This window comes from Vulpes vulpes, chromosome 2, assembly GCF_048418805.1.
Source record: "Vulpes vulpes isolate BD-2025 chromosome 2, VulVul3, whole genome shotgun sequence".
Taxonomy (NCBI): domain Eukaryota; kingdom Metazoa; phylum Chordata; class Mammalia; order Carnivora; family Canidae; genus Vulpes; species Vulpes vulpes.
The window spans coordinates 55,605,589-55,630,761 of NC_132781.1; the positions used below are offsets into that span (position 1 = coordinate 55,605,589).

At 48.5% G+C, this 25,173-nt stretch overlaps 1 protein-coding gene across 6 annotated transcripts in view; it reads right to left on the reverse strand.

Moving 5' to 3' along the window:
• Positions 1-5,163: 5,163 nt before the first annotated feature.
• STXBP1 (syntaxin binding protein 1) overlaps positions 5,164-25,173 on the reverse strand; it is a 75,740-nt gene continuing 55,730 nt past the window's right edge. For 3 of the 6 annotated variants that reach the window (XM_026009350.2, XM_072741888.1, XM_072741896.1), the window contains 9 exons: positions 24,233-24,298; positions 23,422-23,502; positions 21,344-21,482; positions 20,555-20,664; positions 18,943-19,044; positions 17,115-17,200; positions 14,471-14,625; positions 12,848-12,973; positions 5,164-7,111 (listed from right to left, as the gene is read on the reverse strand). In XM_026009350.2, the coding sequence (XP_025865135.1) occupies positions 12,864-12,973; positions 14,471-14,625; positions 17,115-17,200; positions 18,943-19,044; positions 20,555-20,664; positions 21,344-21,482; positions 23,422-23,502; positions 24,233-24,298 (849 nt within the window). In that variant the 3' untranslated portion in view covers positions 5,164-7,111; positions 12,848-12,863. The remainder of the gene's footprint in view (positions 7,112-12,847; positions 12,974-14,470; positions 14,626-17,114; positions 17,201-18,942; positions 19,045-20,554; positions 20,665-21,343; positions 21,483-23,421; positions 23,503-24,232; positions 24,299-25,173) is intronic. The other 3 variants (XM_026009351.2, XM_072741908.1, XM_072741918.1) reach the window with 1 other exon arrangement.

A 25,173-nucleotide genomic window follows, 5' to 3' on the forward strand; every position in this document is an offset into this window, starting at 1 on the left:
CTTCTTTTACCTCAGGCCCATCTTAGGGGGTAGCTCCAAATCCCCAACCTCAGCATGGCCAGCAGCCCCTCGGCCCACCTGGAGCTGAGAAAGGGTCAGCTCTGGGACCTGTACTTCCTCCTCTGCACCAGAAAGGTTCCTGGGGGTTAGGGCCAGGCTCATAAATGCAGCTGCAAGAGTGACCGGCTGGACTTCCAGGTGCTGGGGGCAGGGAAGGAGATAACTGCAAGTCAGAGGGTATCCCGTGCCTGCATTAGTTTGAAGATCCTCTCCAAGGCTCCCTGGGGCCACGGGCCAGGACCCACCCCAGAGACACCTTCTCATTGCTGTTTCATGAACTGCCTTCTGTGTCCTGCTTTGGGGACTGGTGGCCATGAGCCTGGAGCTGCTGGAGCTGCCAGACCACAAAGTCTAGCGGCTGGGAGCTGTCACAGTGCGCATAGCCCAGCACAATGTAACATCAGCCCAGGGCTGAGGCCACAGGGCTGGGGGACTGCCACCTCTAGGAGTTTCTAGAAGGAAGGAAGCCTGGGCCCAAGGGAGATAGGGAGGCTAGGCCTCATTCAAGATTTTAAATTTTTTATTTTTTCATGAGAGACACAGAGAGAGAGGCAGAGACACAGGCAGAGGGAGAAGCAGGCTCCATGCAAGGAGCCCGATGCGGGACTCAATCCCAGGACCCAGGGATCACACCCTGAGCCCAAGGCAGACGCTAGCCTCAGACCACTGAGCCACCCAGGTGCCCTGGTTTCCTCAAGTTTTGTTCCAGGATTTGGTGTGGATTTAAAACATGGCTTAACAAACGCATGTGGAGTGACAGGCCACCCAGATCCTGAAAATGAACTGCGTGAACAAGCTCCTTGATACTAGAGAAGGGACTTACGCAGCACTGTGAAGAGGAGCCTTCAGCGGGTGTCCCTCGCACTTCCATGTGGAAATGGAGTCTCAGTCCCTCCTCAGGCACGTTGAAGAACCTCCCACACCCAGGGCTGTTCCTCTCAGCACTGCATGAACATCAGGAAGCGCTGCCAACTGGGGGCCCAGGCAGGAGCTGGGCATTCCTGCAGCTGGGCTGTCCTCACCACCCAGGGAAATAGGCTTCTCTCAACACTGGCTCCAGGGGCCCTTGGCTCCCACAGAGAGCATCAACCAACCACAAGCCATTTCTGAGCATGGGAGTTTGTTGTCTTAGCCCCTTGGGGCTGCTGTAACAAAATGCCGGACTGAGTGGCTTATAACAACAGGAACTTCTTTCTCACAGTCTGAAGGCTGGAAGTCAGAGGTCAGGGCCACCAAGGGCAGGCAAGGTCCCTCTTCCTGTTGCAGACCTAACAGTTGTGTCCTCAAGAATTAGAGAGGCCTGGGAGCTCTGTGGGGTCTCTTAGGATGTGCACAAATCCCACTCATGAGGGTAGAGTCTCCACAGACCCTAATTACCCTCCAAAGGCCCCACCTCATATCATTACCTTAAGCATTATGTTTTCAGCATATGAGTTTTGCGGGGGACAGAAACATTCAATCCATAGTGGACTTTTTAAAATTTATTTTTATTTTAAATTGTGACAAAATGCAGGATGCCTGAATGGCTCAGTGGTTGAGCATCTGCCTTCAGCTCAGGAGTGATCCTGGGGTCCTGGGGTCCTGTCTTCATGAATTTGACTACTCCAGGTACCTCATATAAGTGGAGTCATACAGTATTTATCATTTTGTGACAGGCTCATTACACAGCACAATGTCCCCACGGTTCATTCATGTTGTAGCAGGTGTCCTTTTTAAGGCTGAATAATATTCCATTGTGTGGTACCTTTTATCTACCCATCTGTCAATAGACACTTGGGTTAATTCCATCTTTTGCCTACTGTGAATAATACTGCTATGAATATGGGCATACAAATATCTCTTAGAGAGCCTCCTTTCAAATCTTTCAGGAATATACACAAAAGTGGAACTGCTGGTCTCATGTGTGATGCTGTGATTTATAAGATACAGATTTGGTCTTCATCTCTGTTTCTGGCTCTGAGCTCCTAAAACCCTTGTAATTCCCTAAGTGATAAGTGTGATAAAGGTGTCTCGATATTCCTAACAAATATCTTTCAATCACACCTGAGTTTATGTTAATGAGGTGACTTTCCGAAAACACCTAATGGGTGCTGGTTTCTAGAGGAACCAACCTTGTGATTGTAGGGTTAACTTTCAGCCCCACCCATTTGGCTCAGGTCATGATCCCAGGGTCCTGGGGTCAGCCCCACTTTGGGCTTCTTGCTCCGTGGGGACCCTGCTTCTCCCTCTTCCTCTGCTGCTGGCCTTGCTTGTGCTCTCTCTCTTTCAAATAAATAAATAAAATCTTAAAAAAAAAGAATTAGTTTGGGGTGCCTGGGTGGCTCAGTCAGTTGAGTGTCCAACCATTGATTTTGGCTCAGGTCTGATCTCTGGGTCGTGGGATTGAAGCTGGTGTTGGGCTTCCGCGGGGAGTCTGCTTGAGAGGCTCTCTCTCTCTCTCTCTCTCTCTCTCCCCCCCCCTCCCTCTCCCTCTGCCCCTCCCCCACCTTGCATGTATGTGTGTGAGCACACACATGCACGCTTTCACAAATATTTTTTTTTTCTTAAAGATTTTATTTATTTATTCATGAGAGACACACACAGAGGGGCAGAGACACAGGCAGAGGGAGAAGCAGATTCCCTGCAGGGAGCCCAATGTGGGACTTGATCCCCTGACCCAGGATGGCCCCTTGAGCCAGAGGCTCATGCTCAACTGCTGAGCCACCCAGGTGCCCCCCTCTCTCGAAAATCTTAAAAAAAAAAAAAAAAAAAGAATCATTCGTTTACACAGCAACCAGAAAAAGAGTGGAAATAAGACATAGGACAATAGATTTTCCAGGACAGCAAGCTACACTTCCCTGGTTCCCCATGCATTACCTGTTATGAAAGAGCACTGTCCAGAGAATAATCCCATGGGCACAGTGACCTTGTTCATAAGCCTAGCAACTTTCCTCCTACCAATCACAAAAGAGTATACGAAACCAAGTAATTCCATTGCTAAATGTAGTGAATGCCTGGTGTCACACCGAGGCAGGTGGACAGACCCCAAGCAGAGTCTGGGTGAGACCCTCCAGCCCGGCCTTGGCCCCTGGAAAGGCAGAGTGACCGGCTACAGCTCTCAGAATTGTCTTGGTCTAGGATTGCTCAGTTACTGATTCAGCACCGTCTGTTTTGGTTTCAGAACCCTCCGTTTCTCCAAGAATATCTAACACCATTGGAGACTTTTTGGAGGGGCAACCCACAGGCTCCATCTGTGCTGTGGAACATAGAACTGCCAGAAGCATAATAAGGGCCAGGTCTCTGCTGTTGGCTGGTGGTGAGGCGGGTGGCCTGGAAGGAAGGAGCAAATGGCATTTACTTTGCTTTAATGTCAACTCAGTTTAGAACAGTCTAGAATTTAAACATTCTGATCCTGGATCTCATTCCAGGGTGCTTGGTTACTGGAGCAGTGACTACTGCTATAAGACAGTGTCTGATGCTCCCCGAGCCAGAGCAGGCTGTGTAGGTTACTGCTTTACTCTTGGCCTGGGCTTCCTCACCCAGTGAAACTGGGAAGGGAGCCACCCAACACACGTAGCACATGAGGGGTTTCACGTGGAGCAGGAACTCAATAAATGGTCACCATCAGGACGCCTGGGTGGCTCAGCTGTTAAGTGTCTGCCTTTGGCTCAGGGCATGATCCCAGGATCTTGGGATCGAGTCCTGCATTGGGTTCCCTGCAGGAAGCCTTGTTCTCTCCCTCTGCCTGTGTCTCTCCCTCTCTCTCTCACGAATGAATAAATGAAATTTTTAAAATTAAAAAAAAGCTCACCATCATAATTACCTCCCAATCAGGCAAGTCTCACCAGCAGATAGCTGGGTCAAGGAGGTGTAGTTTCTGCCAAATGGCCTCAAGTTGTTAGATGTCTCCATGCCTTGAAGGAAATCAGGATTTGAAAGAGACAGTGGGGGGCAGCCCCAGTGGCTCAGTGGTTTAGCGCCGCCTTCAGCTCAGGGCGTGATCCTGGAGACCTGGGATGGAGTCCCACGTAGGGCTCCCGGCATGGAGCCTGCTTCTCCCTCTGCCTGTGTCTCTGCCTCTCTCTGTGTGTCTCTCATGAATAAATAAACAAAATCTTAAAAAAAAAAAAAATGAAAGAGACAGTGGGGATCCCTGAGTGGCTCAGTGATTTGGCACCTGCCTTTGACTCAGGGCGTGATCCTAGAGTCCCGGGATCGAGTCCCCGCGTCGGGCTCACTGCGTGGAGCCTGCTTGTCCCTCTGCCTGTCTGCCTGTGTCTCTGCCTCTCTCTCTGTGTCTCTCATGAATAAATACATAAAATTTAAAAAAAAAAAAAAAAACATGACTGAAAGAGACAGTGACTGAGGACCAAAGCATAGAATCAGAAATTCCTACAAAGGGGATCCCTGGGTGGCGCAGCGGTTTAGCGCCTGCCTTTGGCCCAGGGCGCGATCCTGGAGACCCGGGATCGAATCCCACGTCAGGCTCCTGGTACATGGAGCCTGATTCTCCCTCTGCCTATGTCTCTGCCTCTCTCTCTCTCTGTGTGACTATCAGAAATAAATAAAAATTAAAAAAAAAAAAAAAAGAAATTCCTCCAAAGAATCCCATGCCCTCGTGCCTCCTATTCCAGCAGGTTTCCAGTGTGACCCCAACCCTAACTCAAGGGTCTACTCCCCAAGTTGGCCCAAACCCATCTCCCTCTCCCCAGGTTCTGAACAGGTTTCCAGAGCAACAGCACCAGATTTTGAGCTGGGAGCTCATAAAGCCAAAGAGTTCATAGCAGGAAGAGAGGAGGAGAACAGTATGATTGATAAAGTGCCCTCCTCACACGCCTTAAATACACTGCCACTGAGCAGGGGAGCATCTGCAAAGAAAGAGGCCTGTAGTCTCTGAGCTGGAGAGACATTTCCACTAAGGAGAAAGAAGAGCTCCCTGGCCCACAAGCAGTGCCCTGTTGTTGCCTAGGGCCCAGGACAAGCTTTATGCACTGTTCTCGAATGTGAGACCATTACAGATCTTAATGCAAGCGCCACTGCCTGGGACCCAGAAGACTCCAGAAACCTTTCTCCTCCGACTCTCCAAGGTAAAGCCACACCAGGAGTCACCACGGACACCATGAATGGGTGCTGATTGATTGATTTATTAGACTTGAGTGCTTTAGTACAGAACGGTACGGAGATGATACATGTTTGTGCTTCAATACTTTCCAACACTGAGATTCTGAGAATTTCAAGGTAAACAAGTTTCAAGACAGACTAGCTTTTTTAAAATATCCTTTTGATAAATTATTTTTATATAAATAACAGAGAAAGAAAACCCAACATGTTCAACGCGCAAGGCCCTGAAGCGTGAGCCCTGTTTGGTCAAGGGGAGGGAACAAAACAAGCAGCGACAGCAAGAAACAAACCAGTGCAAGCACCTACAGTTCTGTCCTAAGGAAACAAGATATCTTAAGAGGGAAAAGGGAGACAGAGAGAAGAGGCCTGAAAACTAATCTGAGTGCGCAGGGGAGATTCTGAAGCCTTGAGAAGAGAATACCACGAAGCACCTAACGGGAAGGAACACGCTCTGAAGGAAAGCGGGTGGCCGCGTGGAACTAGCACACACCACGTCTGCAAGGACATCACGAGACAGTAATATGCACACGGTCTGCGGGGGTTCAGGGGCGGTGGGGGGGCTGGGCAGGGGACATTTTTGTGACTTCCACTGTCATTATATTTTTTGACAACAGCAGCAGAACATGTGGTGCGCTCACCATCGGAGAACGGAGAGCTGCTGAGTCTTGAGGATGACGAGACATCCTTTCTGCATTTGCTTCTTTCATTTTTGCTTTAGAGCTAAGATTTATACAGAGAGTAAAATGATCATTTTCTCTTACAAGCACGACAACATATGACCCCACACTACACAAAATAAAGTATTATGAAGTATCTTAAACTGAGGATAATCTGAATGGGAACAGGGTCTGCAGAAATCCAATGGGCTGTTTTTCTGGCGGTTTCAAGTCTTAGGGGCCCAGACCCTTCTCTAAGGAAGGGCGCCTCTGCCCGGGAGCCCTCGGAAACCATTCTGTTCTCGTTTGTTCCTGACCCTGGAGCTCCACCTGTGCTGACCCCACTGAGCAAGAGGAGCTCTGCTGGGGGTGGGGCCCCAGGGAAGGGAAGGGTCTGGCCCAAAAGCCCAGCCTAACTGCTTCTCCAAGAGACGAAGGTCCTGGGGGGAGTTTGCTCTTTGGCTGCAGGATTACTTGCCTCAGGATCATAGCACTGTGGACACGGGCCAGGGAGGGAGCAGCGACAGGCTGCATGCACGTGGGCCAGCACCCAGCCTGACTTCACAGGATCTCTCCACCCCTTCCCACAGCCCGGCACAGGAGGATGAGCCACTGCAGGAGGCTAAGGGATTGCTTCCAGCTCAAACCTTGCAAGATGTCATCTGATCTTCGCTGCCATACTTATCTGGATGAGGGGTATGAACTCGAGTGAAGACAACAGATTAATCCTCAGTTTGAAATATTCCAGAACAGATAGCTCTGTGATTCCCCAAAACAACAGGAAACAACCCAAAACAGAATTTTGTAAAACACCCAAATGTCTACCTTCCCATACTCAAGCAATTTGCGCATGTTGCACTGGGCTATATACAAGGTCACGGAATTGTAATAATGGGGAGAAGGTGTCCATTCATTCTAGACAGTTTCACAACTCCAGCAGTGTGTCCCTTGCGTAGGAACTTCTCCTCTTAGGACACATATAGAAGTTACTCTTTTAAAAAACACAATGCATTATTTTCTTTTGTTTCACACAAGAAGAGGGCATCATTAAACACGAGAACGCAGCGGCGACAGTGCCGGCCAGGGCGTGCAGAGCTGGGGGAGGCGGTGGAGGGACAGGGTCAGCAAAGTAACCAAGGCGGGCAGCGGCAGGGGCTGTGGAGCACTGTGGGAAGAGGGTTCGTTTTTTTGGAGGGGTGGCTTATTTTTTTTTTAACTGCTTATTTCTTCATCTGTTTTATTCAGTTTCTTCAGCGTGTCCAGCAGTTTCTGTGGGGTGAGAATGTGCGTGGATCCTGGGGGGCAGAAAATACAGTGAGCTTGCTGGCTCCAGTTCTTACCACATCTCCTTTCCCGCTCTTCAGTTCCCACCTCTGCATCTGTTCTCCCACCCCCACCCCCCACCCCTGGTCCCGCTCTAGAGGAAACAGGGAGTGGGTCATGGGTTGGGTGTTGGGGCTACATCACAATAGGCCTGGGGGTCATTTGAGGACTGTAGATAAATAAAACACATCCTCCGGCTCAGGCAGGGTCCCAGGCTGTACCAAGGAAGGAACCAGCCTCTCCATGTGGGCTCAGCGTCAGTCATCTGCCAGGGTGTGGGGAGGGGGTGGGGGCCAGGGCAGCTGCATTTCTGATTTTCTCTTGCACTCGAGGTGAAGCCAGGGAGAGAAATTCCAAACCATATGGAAGGGGAAAGATTGGGAGGGGGTGCGCGGGTTGGTAGGGGGCCGTATATGGGAAGGATGGTGCCTGCTAGGGAGGAAGTGATGGGCAGGGCACCCTGGGGGAAGCCACTGACCTCTGGGAGACAGTGGGCTGATGCTGCCCTCATGGGTGGGACCTCAGGTGTGAAAGGGAAAGGGCCAGGGTACCTGAGGCCTTACCTTGCAGAGACCGCACATTGTAAGAGATTAGAAATGCTTGCCAAAAACTTAAGCTAATGGAGTTAGATATACTTTTACTGCAAAAATAAAAAAATAAAATAAATAAATGAAGTCTTTTTTCATAAGGAGAGAGAGCTAATAAGTGCAGTAAAAAAAGATGCATGGACTGTGTGGTTTGGACATGGACTTTACTCAAACAGAACAGAAGTGACCGGTGTGTGAACATGAGGCCTGCACACATGCAGTGGGCTTCAAAGAAAGAGGTCCCGGTGGGAGAGAAGAACTGAACAAAAGAGACCCGTACTTGAAAATGTGCCTCCCTGGAGGTGCAGGGCGGAGGAATGGGCCTTGTGGGGGTGGGGACAGACACTGCAGAGTGCCAGATTTCCACCCTGAGGGCAGGCAAAAGAAAGCTTTGGCTGGCTCATTGGGGTGATTCGGAACACCAGATCCCTGTGCCTTTGATCACTAGGTGCTCAGCTGACCCGAGGCTGCTGGGAGTGCAGGACTTGAACCTTCCTGGTCCATCCAGATCGGCAGAAAACTTGTAAAGCCCTCTCCAGCGTGAGGGGCTTCTTCCAACATCCCGCCTTCTGTGGTTCAAGCCCTAGCCACCCTTGTCACTGCCCTGAGTGAGGAACCAGTCTATGGCTGCTTCCTGGAGGAGCCAAGCTTACAGAGCCTGCACCAGCCCCTGTGCTCTAAGCTGACCCATCTCTCTGCAGACCTGAGGCTCCTTCACCAAATGCCACAGGGCTTTCAGCAGTGGGTCCCTGGGCATTCTAACAGCACCGCCCTCCTCTAAAGGTACCAAAGGTAGACTCATTTCTGTGATCTTACTCATCTTCCTTGTCCTAAAGAAGGCCAAACGCTACTCCACAAATGAGAAAACAGAAATAAACATTGCCAAATTCTTGACAGTAAACCATTGCCACAGTGAGTGCCTTCCAAATCTCAAACTCCATGTGGTCTGTGTGTCTACATCCAGACAGCCAGCCTCTGGGTACCTTGTGCAGGTTAGCCTGGGGGCTTTCCAGGTAAAGGCAACAACAGTGCACATGTCGGGAACCTGTCCCTAATGCCCTCCCACACTATCCAGCTGAGTTCCAGGAAATAAGACAAAAGACTCAACTTAGCCAAAAAATCACAAGGGAGCTTCGCCTATCCCAAAGTGTCCCCTACCCTTGCTTACATGCACAATCAAGATCTGAGGGAGGCCCAAAAAGGTTAAGGAATCCACGCTCTACAACTCTCTGTCATCTGATGGCTGACCACCTGGTGTTGGCAGGTGTGACCAAAAGTAGATGATGTCCAGGACTAAGTATCTCTGCAACCGGCCTGGGCATTTGGGCGCAAAAACTCACCCAGTGTCTTTAGAGGATCCAGGCCAGCTGGTGTTAATCCAAATCACCTGAGAGCTAATTCTTGGACCCCCCCCCCCCCAATCCTCTGTTTTATATTAGTATCTTGGTCAAGCTTTTCACCACCACAAACACCACAAATGGACCTGGGTGAGTCCACCATACACATATTGCAGAACCGCATCTTGAACCCACGGGGAGCTGACCAGGTAGGTCCCTCTTTTTTGTTGTCATTGTCATTTTTGTTTTTGTTTGAGGGTCCCTCTTATGCTACATAACCGCAAGACTGAGAAATGTAAACAGTGGTCTCCAGACACCAAGTCATCCAAAAGACTGCTGAGGCTGGGGGCCAGAATCTGTGAGCTCTGCCAGGACAAAATCTCTCTTCACTGAGAGAGCCCAAAAATCAGAGTCTTCTTACAGAGCAGCTAGTCTAGGCTTTCCTAGGTTTGGTTGAAACAGACCTACCAACTCAGAAGATCCAGGGAGGCACCAGGGAATGTGTACATTTAATGTGTACATCCACCCAGCAGAGTCTGAGACCTACCAGGTTTGGGAAACATGCTCTGGCCTGCCCCACATCTTAAAGAGGGGAGAATGAAGCCCAGAGCAGCATTGTGCTCATTCATAGCCCTTTGGTGGCACAGCCAGGCCCAGCAGCCGTGCCACTGGTCTCAATTCTGGGCACCCTGGGCTCCTAGCCCCGGGAGGGGACATGCAAGTGAATGCTTAGATAGCAGCTGGGTAAGGGGTTGGCTCTGAATGGATTCAAATCTGAGTCCCACTGAAAAATGTCTGACCCCAATTGGGAATAAAGCAAAATATTCAACATAAAAAAACAAAAACTTTCTCCTAAGTGCAAGTCCTGTATAACAGATTTTCAGCACACCCGACTAGCTTTAGACAGCCCCTTGGACATTCCCTCATGATTGGTACTCTTTTTTTTTTTTTTAAAGATTGTATTTATTTATTCGTGAGAGACAGAGAGAGAGGCAGAGACACAGGCAGAGGGAGAAGCAGGCTCCATGCAGGGAGCCTGATGTGGGACTCGATCCCGGGTCTCCAGGATCAGGCCCTGGGCCAAAGGCAGGTATTAAACCGCTGAGCCACCCAGGGATCCCATGATTGGTACTTTTAACATAAACCCCCCAGAGCTTGGGGTGAAGATCTAATGCAAAGACTTCACTTCTGGACAATGTGGAGGGATGACTGATTAATGGGATTACGGTGGGGCTTGGTGGCATCTGTGTACTTCGGCTGCTGACACCCACTCCCCTGAACTGGCACCTGGGGGAGAGAAGTGCCAGAGGACAGAGTAGGCACTGGGGCCACTCTCATGCAGGGCCTGCCGGGGACACTCATCCACTGCTGAGCGGGGAAACTTGTCTCTTAGAAGCTAAGTCACTGTAGACTGTGACAGGAGACAACCCCAGCCCTCTCCTGTCTTGCCTTGTCCTCATCTTTGGTCACCTGGATAATCAGAACGGGGCAAGTCATAGTTTTATCTGCCTCCTGACCTCCCCAGGATTAGGGTTCTGTGCCTTGCTTTTTCCTAATAGAACTCTCTAAAACACAGCACTGCCCAGAAAAACATTTCAGAAGCCAAGAGTACACAACTCAAGTCTATTTGTGTTCTCTGCTCAGATGGCTGCTGAGATGCTTTAGTGCTGACTGAACATAAAACAAAGGAAACCAGCCTGAGAAGGACAGGCTGCTTCTGAAGCAGGGATTCTCAGAGTGAATCCTAGCTGGAGCCCCTGGAGTCTGGGTTTGGGTCTTTCAGACCCTGCGAGCAGTCTGCCACTGCAGCAGCCTGGACTGAACATCTGTCCTTCTGTAAGTCTTAAAATACATCCTACAGCAAATGCTGATCACCTGCCTGCCATGTGTACACAAAACCAGATGTCTCTAATTACCAACCAATCCAGGTACTTCTGAATATATTTTTTTAAACGATGACTATTTTTTAACATTTGCTTTTATTCACCACCCACTAGTTTTACTTTCTAGGGGAAGGCAGCTGGGCAGGATGGGAGGCAGCCCAAGGCCACAGTCAGCCCACCATGGACCATGGACCATGGACCGTGGACCGTGGACCATGCAGGCTCATCCCACATGCTGTTTCTTCCCTCACTACTGCCCTAGGGGAGCCATCTCTTGGCCACAGAAAGGAAAGAGGAGACAAACTGCACAGCTGCCTGTTCTGACCTTTAGAGGGAGTCCTTTTTTGGACTGAGTGGTTCTCTTTATACAAACAAGCATGCTTCTGGTGCTCCCTGGTCATGGCTTTGATGGCCCAATCACCTGAGGTTCATCAGAGCGCAAATGCATGAGGATAGGCCTGCAATCTTTGAGGCACCTGGTTTGGATTAGTGATTTAGACAGGGTTTGAGGAGCCTGGGGCCCTGCAATCCAGCCTTTGCTTTCTGCATACTGTGTGCAAGTGTGTGTATATGGCAGGGGGTGGGGGTGTGTGGCTCCTGCAGTCACACAGGTACTCCTGGCAGAGCTGGGGCTAGAGTCCAGGTCTTGCCACTGCTCACAGGTGACTCATGCTCCATGACTCACCAGGCCACATCTCAGCCTGGGTGGAGGCGGGAGAGGGGGTTGGGGTGGGGGTGGACACTATGCGTGGAGTACACAAGGTCAGGCACATAGAATGTGGCCTCATCACCAGACTCCACGAGAAAGCTTCAGAATAACTGATGCTACAACACAGTTCTTCAGTAACCATCTGTCACAACACATCAGAGAAGGTGTCCAGCCACAAATGAGGGAAGGAAAGAGAGGAAGGAATGAGGACAAGAATAAACTCTGGGTAAACCAGAGTTTAATAATAAACTCTGACAGATACCAGGTCCTGGGTAACAGGCAAAGGCACAAGCGTGGTGGAAGAAAGGACACTCTTGCAAACAGCACACAGTGTTAAGAACAGATTTTAACCCAAAGGTTCTCAGATCTCACTAAGAGACTTCAGTGGGAGAGGGTGGGTGTGATGACTCAACTTTGGAAAAAATCCACAGGAGAATGAAAATAAAAGCAATTACTGAAAAAGTAAGTGACTATTAAGGGCCATTTTCCCCAGGCAAACATGAGACGCGGGCTTTTCACTGGTGGCTGGAGTTCACTAGGTACATGGTGGTTCCTGACCCCATCATGCCTTAGAAACTGTTCCTCAGGATAAGTGCCTGTCCTGGGAAAACGGAATTTTCATGTCTAAGTACCACTGATGTGGAGTCTATTCTGATGCGTTCCAATAAGCCTTCCTCATGATCAGGTGCCCGTGGACATCTCCACTGGAGTTCTGCCTTCTTAGACATGACAGTCCCTTGAACGCCTGCTGGCCTCACTCTCAAGTTCCCAAACCATGTCACAAGCAGGATGCTATGTGTTCCCTGCCTGGTGCCCACAAATTCACCCCGGGCCAGCAGACTTGTGTGCCATGCTCCCAGCATCCCTCAGCTGGAGGGATGGAGGACTGGTCACAGCAGTTATGATCAGTGTTGGTCTGAAACCCAGGGGGCTGCACTGCCTGAATGAGCAGCAGGTGACCTAGGGCACAAGTGAGCTGGCAGGCCGGGGCCCAGAGGCTCTCGCGGCAGGGTCTGTGAAGGCAGCACCAGACACATTTTCAATCGGTGTTAAGAACTGCAAGCATTTTCTTGTTGAAAGAAAATCAAATAAAGAAACTAAAAAAGAAAAAATAAAGGAAAAGAGTGACGGAATAATCAAAGAAAACCCTTCAGAGTGGAAGAGTTTCTTTTCTGTAATAAGCTGCTTTTACTTTGTTTCTTTGGCTCTCACTCCATTGTTGGAGCCTGATCCTCAAAAGATACCCTAGAGGACTCCCTGAAGTCGGGGTGTCTCAGGTCCATGAGAAATTTGGTGGGAGTGAGAATGTGAGTAGAACCTGCGGGAGAACAGAGTCCAGCTGACTGCTTGAACAAAGGTACGTTATAGGAACATGCCAACTCAGGCCTACGTTCTATGCAGCCAATGAGGTGTAAGAAAGCAAGAGGCAGGCACGCGCACACAGGCCGCGAGGACAGCCAGCATGCACAAAGCAGGTGAGGCCACGCTGCGGACGTCAGCTGTCTGCACAAGGCCTCTCCATGAACCTGCATGGGCAACTTCATCGCCCCCAGTATTCCACCCCCCAACAGGGAACTGCAAGTCAGGACCAAAGTTGAAGAGGGAGATCTACACCAAAGCCTGGCTGTGACAGCTGCTGCCCAGGAAAGCTGTGTTTGAGCTGAGAGTTACCTGACACACGCATGCAACACACATGAGCAGGGGACAGAGAAAACGATATCACATGGACCATGTAACAAAAAGGAAAAAACAATATGGGGAGAAATGGTGACCAGCTGGGAAAGTTCCAGGGAATGGGAAGGGGAAAGGGAGGATGGCCAATCTTCCCACTGAATGGTGGTATCTCGAAAGGGGGCTGCCAGTGCCAGGTCCATCTTGACACACCCAAGAATGGCCACACGGGCTGGCCTGCAGAACCTGCTTACTCAGAGCTTAGGGGGCACTGTGACTTGGTCACCCCAAAGTGGAGGTATAAAACTGACATGGCTACTAGAGATAAGGGGAAAGGCCAGGGCAGGATGTGCTGACAGCCTTTTGTCAATCAGTGTCAGGAGGCAGCCCGGCCGGGTGCAAATCCATTTTGTTAAGGGTGAGATGAGGCAAAAGGAAGGCATCTGGAGAAAGCATGATTTTTCTCAGCTCACTCTTCCCTTCCAGCCCTAGAAACTGTGGAAGCTTGTGCAGGCATGAAAAAGGAGTAAAATCTTCCACTGCATTACGTCAGCTCTAATGAGTTGCTTCCCTTCTTCTGAAAAAGAAATGCCAGAAAGGGTATGGCAGACCTAGAAGTGGTAGGAACCGGAAGGGAGTCCAGCCCGCAGGCCAGTATGTTTTGGGCAGTATCTGCTTGCACGCTGTGTCCATCTATCTCCAACTGACAGGTAAAGGAGGGGGTGATAATTTACCTTCCATTCACTGAGCATCTTCTGGATACGAGGCCCAACACCAGGAAACTGACAAGTCCTGCCTCAGGCCCAGGGCAAGGCTGGGTAAGGAAATCACAGCATGGAGAGGTGGGGTGGTTGCTCAAGGTGACCCACTTGGCAGTGGCCAAGCAGGATCGGGAGTCTGGGGGTGTGTTGGAGTCTCTGACCAGGTGCTTCCCACCACTTGCAGCTGCCTCTCATCATGAGGCACAGTGCAGACACAAGGAAAGAACCCTTTGCCCCTTAGCTGCTGCTGTCCACAAACTGTCTAGAGGCTAAGTTTTGCAGGGGCAATGAAGAATTGAAGACAGAACAAAACACCAAAGCATGGAATGGGTCAAAGTGCGATGAAGCAGCCCCTTCCCTCTAGAATACATGCTCCCACTCACCTATTAGCACTTCCCACTTTCCATTGGCTTGGGTCACTTCGTAAGCACAGCGCATCTCATTCAGGCTCACGCCCCCAAGGATGAAAATAATGAGTCGGGGACCACTTCGGTACTCCCCTGGGGCCTTATTCTTATGCCAATGCCCATAGCGGGCACTGGGAAGGGGGAGGGAGAGAGAAAGAAGGAAAGAAGGAGAGAAAAATTAATTGTGTTTATCTTAAGTATTTATCACTTCATACCTTAGTGATTTATTTACACATTTATTCTGTACACCAGTCACTAAAACAGAGTAGTAGTAAGTGCTGGTTGAGCTGAACCGCTGTGCATATCATCAAGTGGTCTGGCTGCCATGCTGTGGGCTTGTCACTCTCTTGGAAACATGTAGGTGACAGGCAGGCTCAAGTTAGCTTTAAAGTTTGATGTGTTACATTCCACAGCTTCACCCCTCATGGTGGTTGTCAGGCTTCTACCCTCAAGCATACAGGTTTCTAGGCTTGTCTGGGACACTGTTGGAGGTGAGTGGTGATGACAGAGTCAAGGCCTGTCTTCAGGTTGGCATGCTGATTCATGGACCAAGCTGCTCACCAACCACAGTCTCCCCCAGCACCTCAGTGCTGACCTGAGGGAGATTCAGCTGTGCCTGCCAAGAGCTCAGGGTTTAACTGGGGTGGGTGGGGAGAAGGAATCAGGTCAGAATCGTGCTATGACAGAAGAGCTCAGTGCCACCAGGACACACACGGGAGGGCCTTCTAGCATCATCTGGGCATCACTGGAGAAGTCTTCCTAGCAGACATGACACTGAGCTGCCCCTGAAAGACCGGTACTTTGATGGTGGGACAGTTCCCAGAGGGGTCCCTGCTGCCCCTCACTTCTCTTAGTAGGTCTTCACCTTGTCCTCAGAAACAATGAGAAATGGATTGCTTTCTTAGATTAAGAAAATGAGGCGAGAGAGAAGACAAGCAGTGCCCTGGGATGACCTTTTTGGAGCTAGCGATGCTCCTGTTCCAAGCTTCAATGTTCATTTAGCCTTGACTGTTCTCAAGAGACACGCTAAGCTCTTCCTGTCAGAGAAAACAGAGTAGCACCCTGGTTCTGAGCCTGCCACCTCAGGAAAGGTAACAGATGCCACTGTGGGTCAGGGAACAGCCTAGACCACACAGATGAGGGAGGCCAACAAGAGTCTGGAGGCGAAATGCCTTCAGATGTCATTGCAGAGTACAGCAGGGAAGGCTTCTAGATGTCTGGCAAGCAGGAGAGCAAGAGGAAAAGCTTTTGAAAACTGACCCTGGAAGACTGCATGAGTGACCAAGAAACACAGTGTTGGAGAACCCAGGGACAGAAGTATGGATTGCTGTCAACTCACATCTCAAAGCTGAAATGTCTGAACATCACCAGGTATGTGTGTGGCAGAAACCCAATAAACGCAAGGCATCTGCTTTTCCATCATCTATGTTTCTATCAAGGATGATTCTGAGAAATGTGGCTCTATGCCGACAACATATTCATCCCCTTTTTAATTCTAAAATGAATTAATCAAAAGCAAAAGCAGAATTCACTGAGCACCTACTATATGCCAGGCTCTGTTTTAGCAACTGAGGATAAAAGACACAAATTCCTGCCCTCACGAGGCTGATAGTCTAGTTGGAGGAGACCGGCAGTAAACAAAACAAACACAAAAACTGTACTACATGCTGGTATAATCTACAGAGTGAACAAAAAAGGGAAGGGGGAGATGAAATGTCGAGGGGAGGCTATCACTTTTGGTCTGTATTTTCTGTAACACCTTTATTGAGAGAGAATTCATTTGTCATACAATTCTCTCATTTAGTGTGTACAATTCAATGGTTTCTTTAGTCTAGTCACAGAACCGCAGACCAGCACCAGTCAATTTTAGACGATTTTCATCACCCCAGAAAGAAAGCCCATACCTGTGACCAGTCATCCCCCATGTCCCCACCCCAAACTGCATCCCCCAACCCTGAGAATAGATTTTCCCACGCTGGATGTTCCATACAAATGAAATCATACAATGTGTAGACTTTAGCAACTGGCTTCTTGCTCTTGCCAAGCTTCACCCATATGGTGGCACATGTGTCCTTCATTTCTTTCTCTGGCTGGATAATATTCTATTGTATGAATACACTGTGTTTTATTTACCCATTTATCAGTTGAGTCTTTTCCACTTTTGAGCTATTACAAATAATGCTGCTAGGAACCCTCGTGTAGTGTATTGCTAAACAGAGTAGTTAGGGAAGGTGGGGGAAAGTAACAATTGATTAAAGGTGTGAAGGAGATAACAGGCAAGCCATGCAGATAACGGGGGACAGATCCTTTCAGGAAGAAGGAAAAGTGCAAAGGTCCTGAGGCAGAAGTAAGCCTGGCATGTGTAGAGAAGGAAGCTAGTACGGCAGAGGTGGAGGGAAAAAAGGGAAGAGTAAGGAGTAAGTCAGAGTAGAATGGGAAGCCAGAGAGGATGAAGGGCCTCATGGGCTGCTCTAAGGACTGGGCCTACACTGGCTGCGATGAGAAGCAGTGGGAGGGTTCTTATGGATATTGCTGCTTCAAGACCGGACCACCAGATAGCTGACAACCAACCAGAGATGGTCCCACTTCTCCCCCTTGCTTGCTCACGATTCTCACTCACCTGACAGCGGTGGTACTAAAGGAGGCAGAGGAGCGGGTAGAGATATAAGGGTAGTGCTTGGTATCAAGTTTGTCTTCAATAGTGTCCTGGAAAGAAAAGAGACAGATATTGGGCTTGCCATTTGTTTGAGAAGGGCTGACAGAATCAAGGTGAGATGATTCAAAGAACAAGTCACTTAGCAAAGTGACATGGCCAAGTATGCAACAACCAGAGCTCCTCTGCCCTGCCGCCTGCTACAGGTGCCTAGCACAGTGCTCTGCATGGACCAGATGCTCAATAACCAGCTGGTATGCTGAGATAAATCTGTAGGTCTGTTTCTTTAAGAGAAGTTAAAAAAAAAAAAACATAAAAAAAAAACCCAAAAAACCTGTGACGGGGCACCTGGCTGGCTCAGTCAGAAGAGCACTCTTGATCTTGGGGTCATGACTTCAAGCCCCACTTTGGGTGTAGAGATTACTAAAAAAACAAAAAAACAAAAAACAAAAAACTTTAACAAAACTGCATTAATTTTTCTTGCTTTCCATCTACTTTGTTTTTTCGTTTTATTTTACATTCTATGTGAGATTATAAATGTTGCATTCTATCCAATAAACTGACACTTGCCATTAGTCTTGTAGAAACCCCGCACAGGGAGTCTCTCATCCAAGACCTCACACTCAGTTTTCCAATGGTCTAATTATCCGGTGGGTGGATGCCAGCTATGTACCTCCTGCTGCCTAGAAATCTCCACTCCTCCTAACAACTACCATGTGAAGCCTACACACACATATCTCTTTAGGGGGCTGGAGAGAGGTGCAGGAGAGGGGAACAATTGAGACAGAGGGATGGGCTTTAATTATAATACAAAGAAATGTAATTGGTTTCTAGATGTTCATGTTCACGCATCCCTTTGGTTTGTGGGTTTTAAAAATAGGAAGTTGACTCACTATATATATTTTAACATAAAATTCAGTAGCAACATGGACTGCTTGAACTGACAGGAGTCAAAGCCCTTCATTGAAAGCCCTTCATTGTCTGGATCCCAGGCTTGTCCACCTATTGAGAGCAGAAGCTGGACAGTGTAGCTCCAAGACCTAGAGGGGGCAGGATTCTAAGCAGGGTATCTTTCAGCTATAAGCAGAGAGTGGAGGAACACCTCGCATTCACAAATACAAAGCACCTACTATGTCCAAGGCACAGTGCCAGAGGACACATCAGTTGTGGGCAGAGGCCAAGGTTTAAAAAAACTAACTCCAAACACTGAACAGATACATATATACAAAGGGCAATCCCGGACACACACTATAGGAGTCTGGGGTGGCCCCTGGGGTGCTGGGTGGTCAGACAGGGGAAGTATATGTGAACAGTCAGACCTGATGGGAACTTTGAAGGAAGGTAAGGCAAAGGATGGAAGAGCAGAGGCAGAATCATGCATGGCAGGGTTCCTGACTGACGGGGAGTCTTAGGGAGGGATTGGCTCAGGTCATATACCCAAGGCCCCTCCATCTCTGCACCCTCAGAGTGGTGCTCATTACTCATCTGACCTGTAGAAGCTGGCATGTTTGGTTCTTCAGATGCAGCACCCCTGAGAGGTCTCACTATGAGGCTACGTCATATGGATCATGGGGATCTACTTTTGGTGGCCTCTGAGGGCTGCTCTTCCTAAACACTCAGAACAAGGCTACAGGGCCTCAAAGAGCCCTGAGACTGGATACAGATCCTCCTGGGAAGACAACCCCAGCTATCACCACCACCCTATGGCAGGTGAAGCTGAAGGTCTCTGGGCCCATCAGTGAAGAGCCCCAGGCCCTGGCTATCTCCTCCACATCCTAACGTCCCCCTCACTGACCTCCATGATGTCTTTAATGATCGGGGTCCACCGTGAGAGCTGGTAGGTCTGCTCACTGATGCGCTCCTTCCGTTCTGGCTTGCTCCTGCGGCGCAGTGTGGACTGAGTACAAACACACATGAAGTTAGATGGAGTCATGGGTCACCTGGGCCCCAGCGACCTTACTGGCCCCTGAAAATCCCTCCTGAGGACTCTCTGCGCAGAGTCAGCACTGGCAGAGTAGGAAGTGGGAGGGGTTTTTCTGGAAAAGTCCAGCATGTGCCCCTTAGACTTTAGCCTAAGAATTTGAAGCAAACTTGGTCCTTTAAAGTGATGGAAAATGGCAAACATGGGTCAAAAGTACAGATGCCATTCAAAAAAGTTCTGGTATCGGAGCACCTGGGTGGCTCAGTTGGTTAAGCATCAGATTCTTGATTTGGGCTCAGGTCATGATCTCAGGGTTATGAGATAGAGCCCCACACAGGGCTCTGTGCTCAGCAGGGGTCAAGTTGAGATTCCCTCTCTCTTCCTCTCCCTCAACTGGGACACAAGTGTTCTCTCCGCCCCCAGAATGAATGAATGAATGAATAAATAAATAAAATCTTAAACAAAAAATCCTCATAATTAAAGAAAGTAGTTTGCTTTTGATTATAGGAGGAAAGACTGCGTTGGGTAGGACTTGATTTTGCTTCAATAGTCCGGTGGGTGTGAGTAAACCATTTCCATTCCCATTTGGGTGCCTCTTGTGAACAAGGGTCTGAAAATACCAAACTACTTCCAGTTCTAGGTCTCAGGTCTAGGCTCAGGGACAAAGTTTTTGACTCTAAGATTCCAAAAGATGTACATTTGCAACTCTAGCTTTATAGCACTTTTGTGTGAACAACTCCCCATAGGAAGAATGTGTACAGTGAGGTTCCTAGCAGAAGACCCTCAAGAGTGCCCGGGGTTCTTCCTAAAGTTCTGGAGGCCGCCAGGCCCCAGCCTCTTCTAGAGCGCACCGCACTGTGTGCTCAGGCTTCCCAGACACCCTGCCCTGGTCTGGTTCTGAATCATCACCAGTGAAGAACCAAGTGGTGAGCCTGCTTGATGCTAAGCATTGTGCTCTGCCCTCACAGAAGATGCTGGACCTGGATGTGCAAAGGCAGAGCCAGACTGACCTCAAAATACAGAGGATGAAGCTGGTGTGGCTCCCGTTTGGGGCTGGTTCAACATGGCTCAGCTTTAATGACTGTGCAACTCCTTGATACACACATCCTGGGTGTTACCCTTCAATTTTACTATATTTACTATGTTGCTATACCTTTATTCCTCTGATTTTTAAAAAGATTTTATTTATTTATTCATGAGAGATACTGAGAGAGGCAGAGACATAGACAGAGGGAGGAGAAGTGCAGGTTCTGTGCAGGAGCCCAATGTGGGACTCAATTACAGAACTCCAGGATCATGTCCTGAGCTGAAGGCAGATGCTCAACTGCTGAGCCACTCAAGTGTCCCTATTCCTCTGGTTTTATGTTTTCTCTTTCTCCATGTTGAATGTATGTATCATAAGCCCCCTTAAGTTAGGGGAGAAAAGATAAGATAGGCCAGCCCAGTTTGTGCTTCTCCCTCCCCATATGTGAGGCTGGCCCCTTACGTCGGTGACAATGGGCACCCCCAGGTGTGCCATGTTGGTGATGATCTCGCTGTCCTCTGGGGGGATCTGGGCGTGCTGGATCAGTTTATTCAGGTTCTCTTCAGTGATGCCTGAGAGAACAAAACCCCCGGTCACCACACCCAACCACCATATAGCACATACTCAGAGGCAGAGCCAATCAGCTGAGGGGGGGGGGGGGCAGCACCCCTTCTCCTCAGGGTGAGTAGAAATGAATCTTCACCACATCAACTTTACTGTAAGATGAGGACATAATCAGCATTTCCATTCAACTCTAGCCACTCTGTCCCAGGCTATGACCATCATCAACTGCCCCATCATGGTCTATATTTCCATCCGCCTCCTGCTTCCCAGCCATCTCTGCCCACCCCCACCCACATCAAAGTCAAGAGTCTCAGTGTCCATCTTCTGCACAATGAACATGTACAGGCAACTATGATGTGGGTAAAAATCAGTTATTTAAAGGCAGAGATCACCAATGTGATGCTAGTTAAAGTATGTGGCAGACATGCTCTCACAAACTGGCTTTGTAGTCAGTGGCTTCTCCCTGCTCCCACCTGTCCTCCTCCATAAATGTCACACCTTTATTGACTCTAGAATTAATTGCTTTTAGTTGCAACTGATTTGCTTATATTTCCCCAAAAGTAAAGAGCTCCTGGGGTCTCCATATTAAATACCCCTTTCCATGTCTCCTAAACTACTTTTCTACTTTGTCTTCTCTCTCCCATCTTCCTCATTTGCCCAAGAAGGGGCCTATCCCACCATTCCTACCATTCTTCAAAAATATGTAGAGAAGGATGATGCGGATTTTGTCATAAGTGCTGACATTTGCATCCAGTAGAATGGGGACGATGGCTCTCATGGGGTCCTTGATCTTCTCCCCTTCAGCATCCGTGCCCATGGCCAGGTCCTGCAGAAAACACACCATGTTGGCCCCATCCCTGAAGAGAGTCTGGATAGATGGTAACTATTAGACAACTGGTGGTCCATAAATGGGATTTGTCACTTGGCTGGGGAAGGCCCTATGCAGGGGCTTCTGCTCTCATAATGCACCATAATCAGCCCTGGTGTCATTAGCATGGTTTTCTATGGCGTCAGTGAGAAGCAGTGATAGCCCCAGGGTTCACTTTGCAAAAACAGAAACCACCAAGATTTTTTTGCCATCTTGTTTGAAGGTAGGCAGCTCCCTCCAGGTGAGTGCTGGTGTACTTATATGAACTCCTCAGGTCAAGCCTCGGTCCTAGGGGAGCCTCTAGAGGTACAAAGCCCTGCTGAGGGATTGGGGCTCAAAGGGTTGTACTTCCCACACATGAAAAGCTTTGGCATTTTAAGGGGACACTGTCTGGCTAGATTCTTCCCATGTGCTCCCCCTTGGAGCCGTAGGGCATGCTGAGTTTTAGCTAGTCTAGGTTTTCGACTTATTTTTAATCTTCCAACCACTTTTAGGGTGAGGAGAAAAACAAGGGCTCCTGAACCTGTAAATCCAACCCAGAGAGATGAAAGAGGAGAGAAGGCCTGGCAAAAGGAGGAGAATGAGAGAGCACAGTGACGGTTCCCACTTCACAACTCAGGCAAGCGTCAGATCCACTGCTGAGAAGCCAGAGAAGGTGAAGGTGGTACATCAGCCTCAGCAAACCAGAAACCCATTCACTCTATGCTCAGAGACCAGTGGCTGGCTGCCACTCTCTCTGAAGCCCAGACAGGGCTTGCCTGAAGGTTCCCTCCTCTAAGATCCCATGAGTCCATAACCATCATGGTCTGGAGTTCGTGGTCTGTCCAGGTTGGGGAAGTTGGGCACTCCCAGGCCCCTTCACCTCTCAGAGCTATCACCAGCCTCAACAGACATTTGCTCAGCGGGACCTGAGTCTAATACTCTCTAAAGGTCCAATTAAATGTTTTGAGTTTAATAACTACTATGGAGGACTTCTGAAAAAAAATGTACACTTCCAAGGATTCATCCTGGCTGCATTTTTACTGATATAGGGACATCTTATTTTCTGGACAGTTCTCTTGGAGAGGACACCCTGTGCTTGCTAATAAGATAATATGAAACTGATGGACATTCGCAGGGCTACTTCCCTTTGGAAGAGAGTCAATGAATCAGGACAGGTCTGACAAACCTAAGCTGGCCTGCCACATCACACCAGAAGATGTAAATCTTAACTTCACACTGAGAACTTGAGCTGTTCTTTCCAACTGCAGCTTTATAGTAATTTAATGCCCTCCCTTGCCATAGAAGCTGACCCTAGCTGAGGAATGTTCTCACATTTGGAGATTGGAGGGCCAGGATTAGTGACTGCACACAACACTCCAGGAAAATGTGGCAGCATTGTTATTTCCCTTTGCAGATGAGGAAAATAAAGCAGAAATTGGCACATCAAACAAATCAGTGACAGAGATAGAACTCAAATCCTAAACTGCTGACTTTTAATCCTAATTGTGATCGGGGGGGGGGGGGGGGGCTGTAGGTGAGTTTCTGACATGCTACTGCACTAGCTTTTCTCAGCATCTAAGTCTCCAAAGCTGGTGTGGTCACAGCAGGAGGAAAATACACTCAGAACATAAAACTCAGCCAGCCTTGTCAGTTAGGGCTCAGAGATCCACATAACTCTTCAGACATTCCAGGAAGCCGGTAGAAAGTCAGACATGCAAAATCCAAACGACACAGCAGTCCAGACCAATATAGTCCCTACCATCGAGAGTGGAAGTACATTGGCTCCAGAGCTGAGACAACAAGATCTAGTAGACTTGCCCATCTCTATATCCTGATTCTGCAGGATGTTCAAGGTCATAAGTTAAAATTGAGCTGGGTCAATGAGCATGGCAGAAAGAGAAGGAAAAGGTCTTACCTGCTCCACTCGGCAGAGTTTATCCACGGTGCCTTGGTAATGCTTCATGCAGTCCTCGGCCAGGTGCAGGTGAGTTGAATACTGGGAAAAAGCAGAGAGTTTGTGATCAAGAAATCACTCACTGATTCATGCAATATCACCTGAGCTCCTACTATGTATATACACTATGCAACACACCAAGGAGACTTCAGTCTCATAAAGGGGATGAAACATGAGCTCAAGCAGGAACATAAACATCATGACAGAAAATTCTATGTGTCAGGAGAGAGGGACAAACCCATTCTAAAGGAGTCAAGTGGAGGGAGGAATCCTTTATTGGAGTAGGGTGGTATGATGGTTCTAACAATGTGTTCTCAAATTCTTTGATACCCCTCCTTCTAGGAGGTGGACTTTAATTCCCCTCTCCTTGAGCGTGGGTTGGATTCAGTGACTCGCTTCTAACAGGGAGTGTGGAGGACATGATGTAGGACACCCCAGGTCAGGACAGAAAAGACACTGTGACTTCCTCCTGGCTCTCTCCCTTGGGTCACTCACTCTAGGGGAGGCCAGCTGCCATGTCATGAGAACACTCGAGCAGCCCAGTACAGAAGCCCATGAGGTAAGAAATTGAGGAATAAAGAGAGAAAAAGATGAAGAGTAGAAAAAAGAAAGTCATATAAAATAAGCTACCCAGCCTTTTAGCTTTTTCTAATAAAGCTGGAAGTTGATTAAAAAGGATTTCAATGTATCAGTTTGTACAGTGGGCCTGTGAGAGGTCTTACTGCAACTGTTTATACACAAGATTCAAATTCATTATTTGGGATAGTCGTACCTTGCTGAGCTCTTTCTGGTACTGGGGCATTTTCTTCAGCATCTGGGACAGGTCCCGCATGGTGGTCTACAAGGGGAAGGAAAACATATGGTCTCACTTCAATGGCCTTGACCTAAGAGGCTGTGCAAGGGTGCTGAGCAAAGGGCAGGACAGCAGCCAGCACTAGACTTCCTCATAAACTCAAAATAAATCTGTTAAAAACCTGGTCACTGTGGGTTTAGGTTTCCAGCCTTTTGGAAAAAAATATTTTGGATCAAAAAATTATTGATCCAAATACCATAACTGTCTTATAGGTGAATACCATAACTATCTTATAGGTGGGGAACTGAACTCTTAAGTGTAGGAATTATGTTTTATTTATTGGACTAGAAAGTTATTGAGAGCATAACTCTTGCCAGGAAAAAGCTATTTTTTCCCTCTGCGCTGCTTTATGGCATACTTAGCTCAAGCAGTCTAGAAATTAAGTTCACATATCATCCCAGCAGAAAGACTACAGTTATGTAGACAGATAGGAAGAAAGAAGAAGGTGGAAAAGGGCTAGGATGTGCATCCTGACAGGTAAAAGGGGTGCTGTGTGACCCACCTAATTCCATTCTTATCCAACAAAAATTTACTCAATTACTATTATACACCAGGTTAAGTGCTGGAGATATAAAAACAAAACAAACAAAAAAGGATAAATTCTTGCCTTTGTGGAGCTACCACCTAGTAGAGGAGTCATTCCCACTGAACGGATTAGTGTTCTTCCAGAAAATCATGAGTGTGGGTGCATAGGGCAGAGGCACCTCACTAGTCTAGGGAAGAAGGAGTAGGGAAGGTTTCCCTGAGAAAATGATGCCTGAGCCAAAGGACCAGGACTTCACAAGGCAAGGCCCAGGCAAGGAACTCAGGCATGACTGGAGCAAGGTGGACAAGAGGGTGGAGGCAGATCTGAAGTCTGG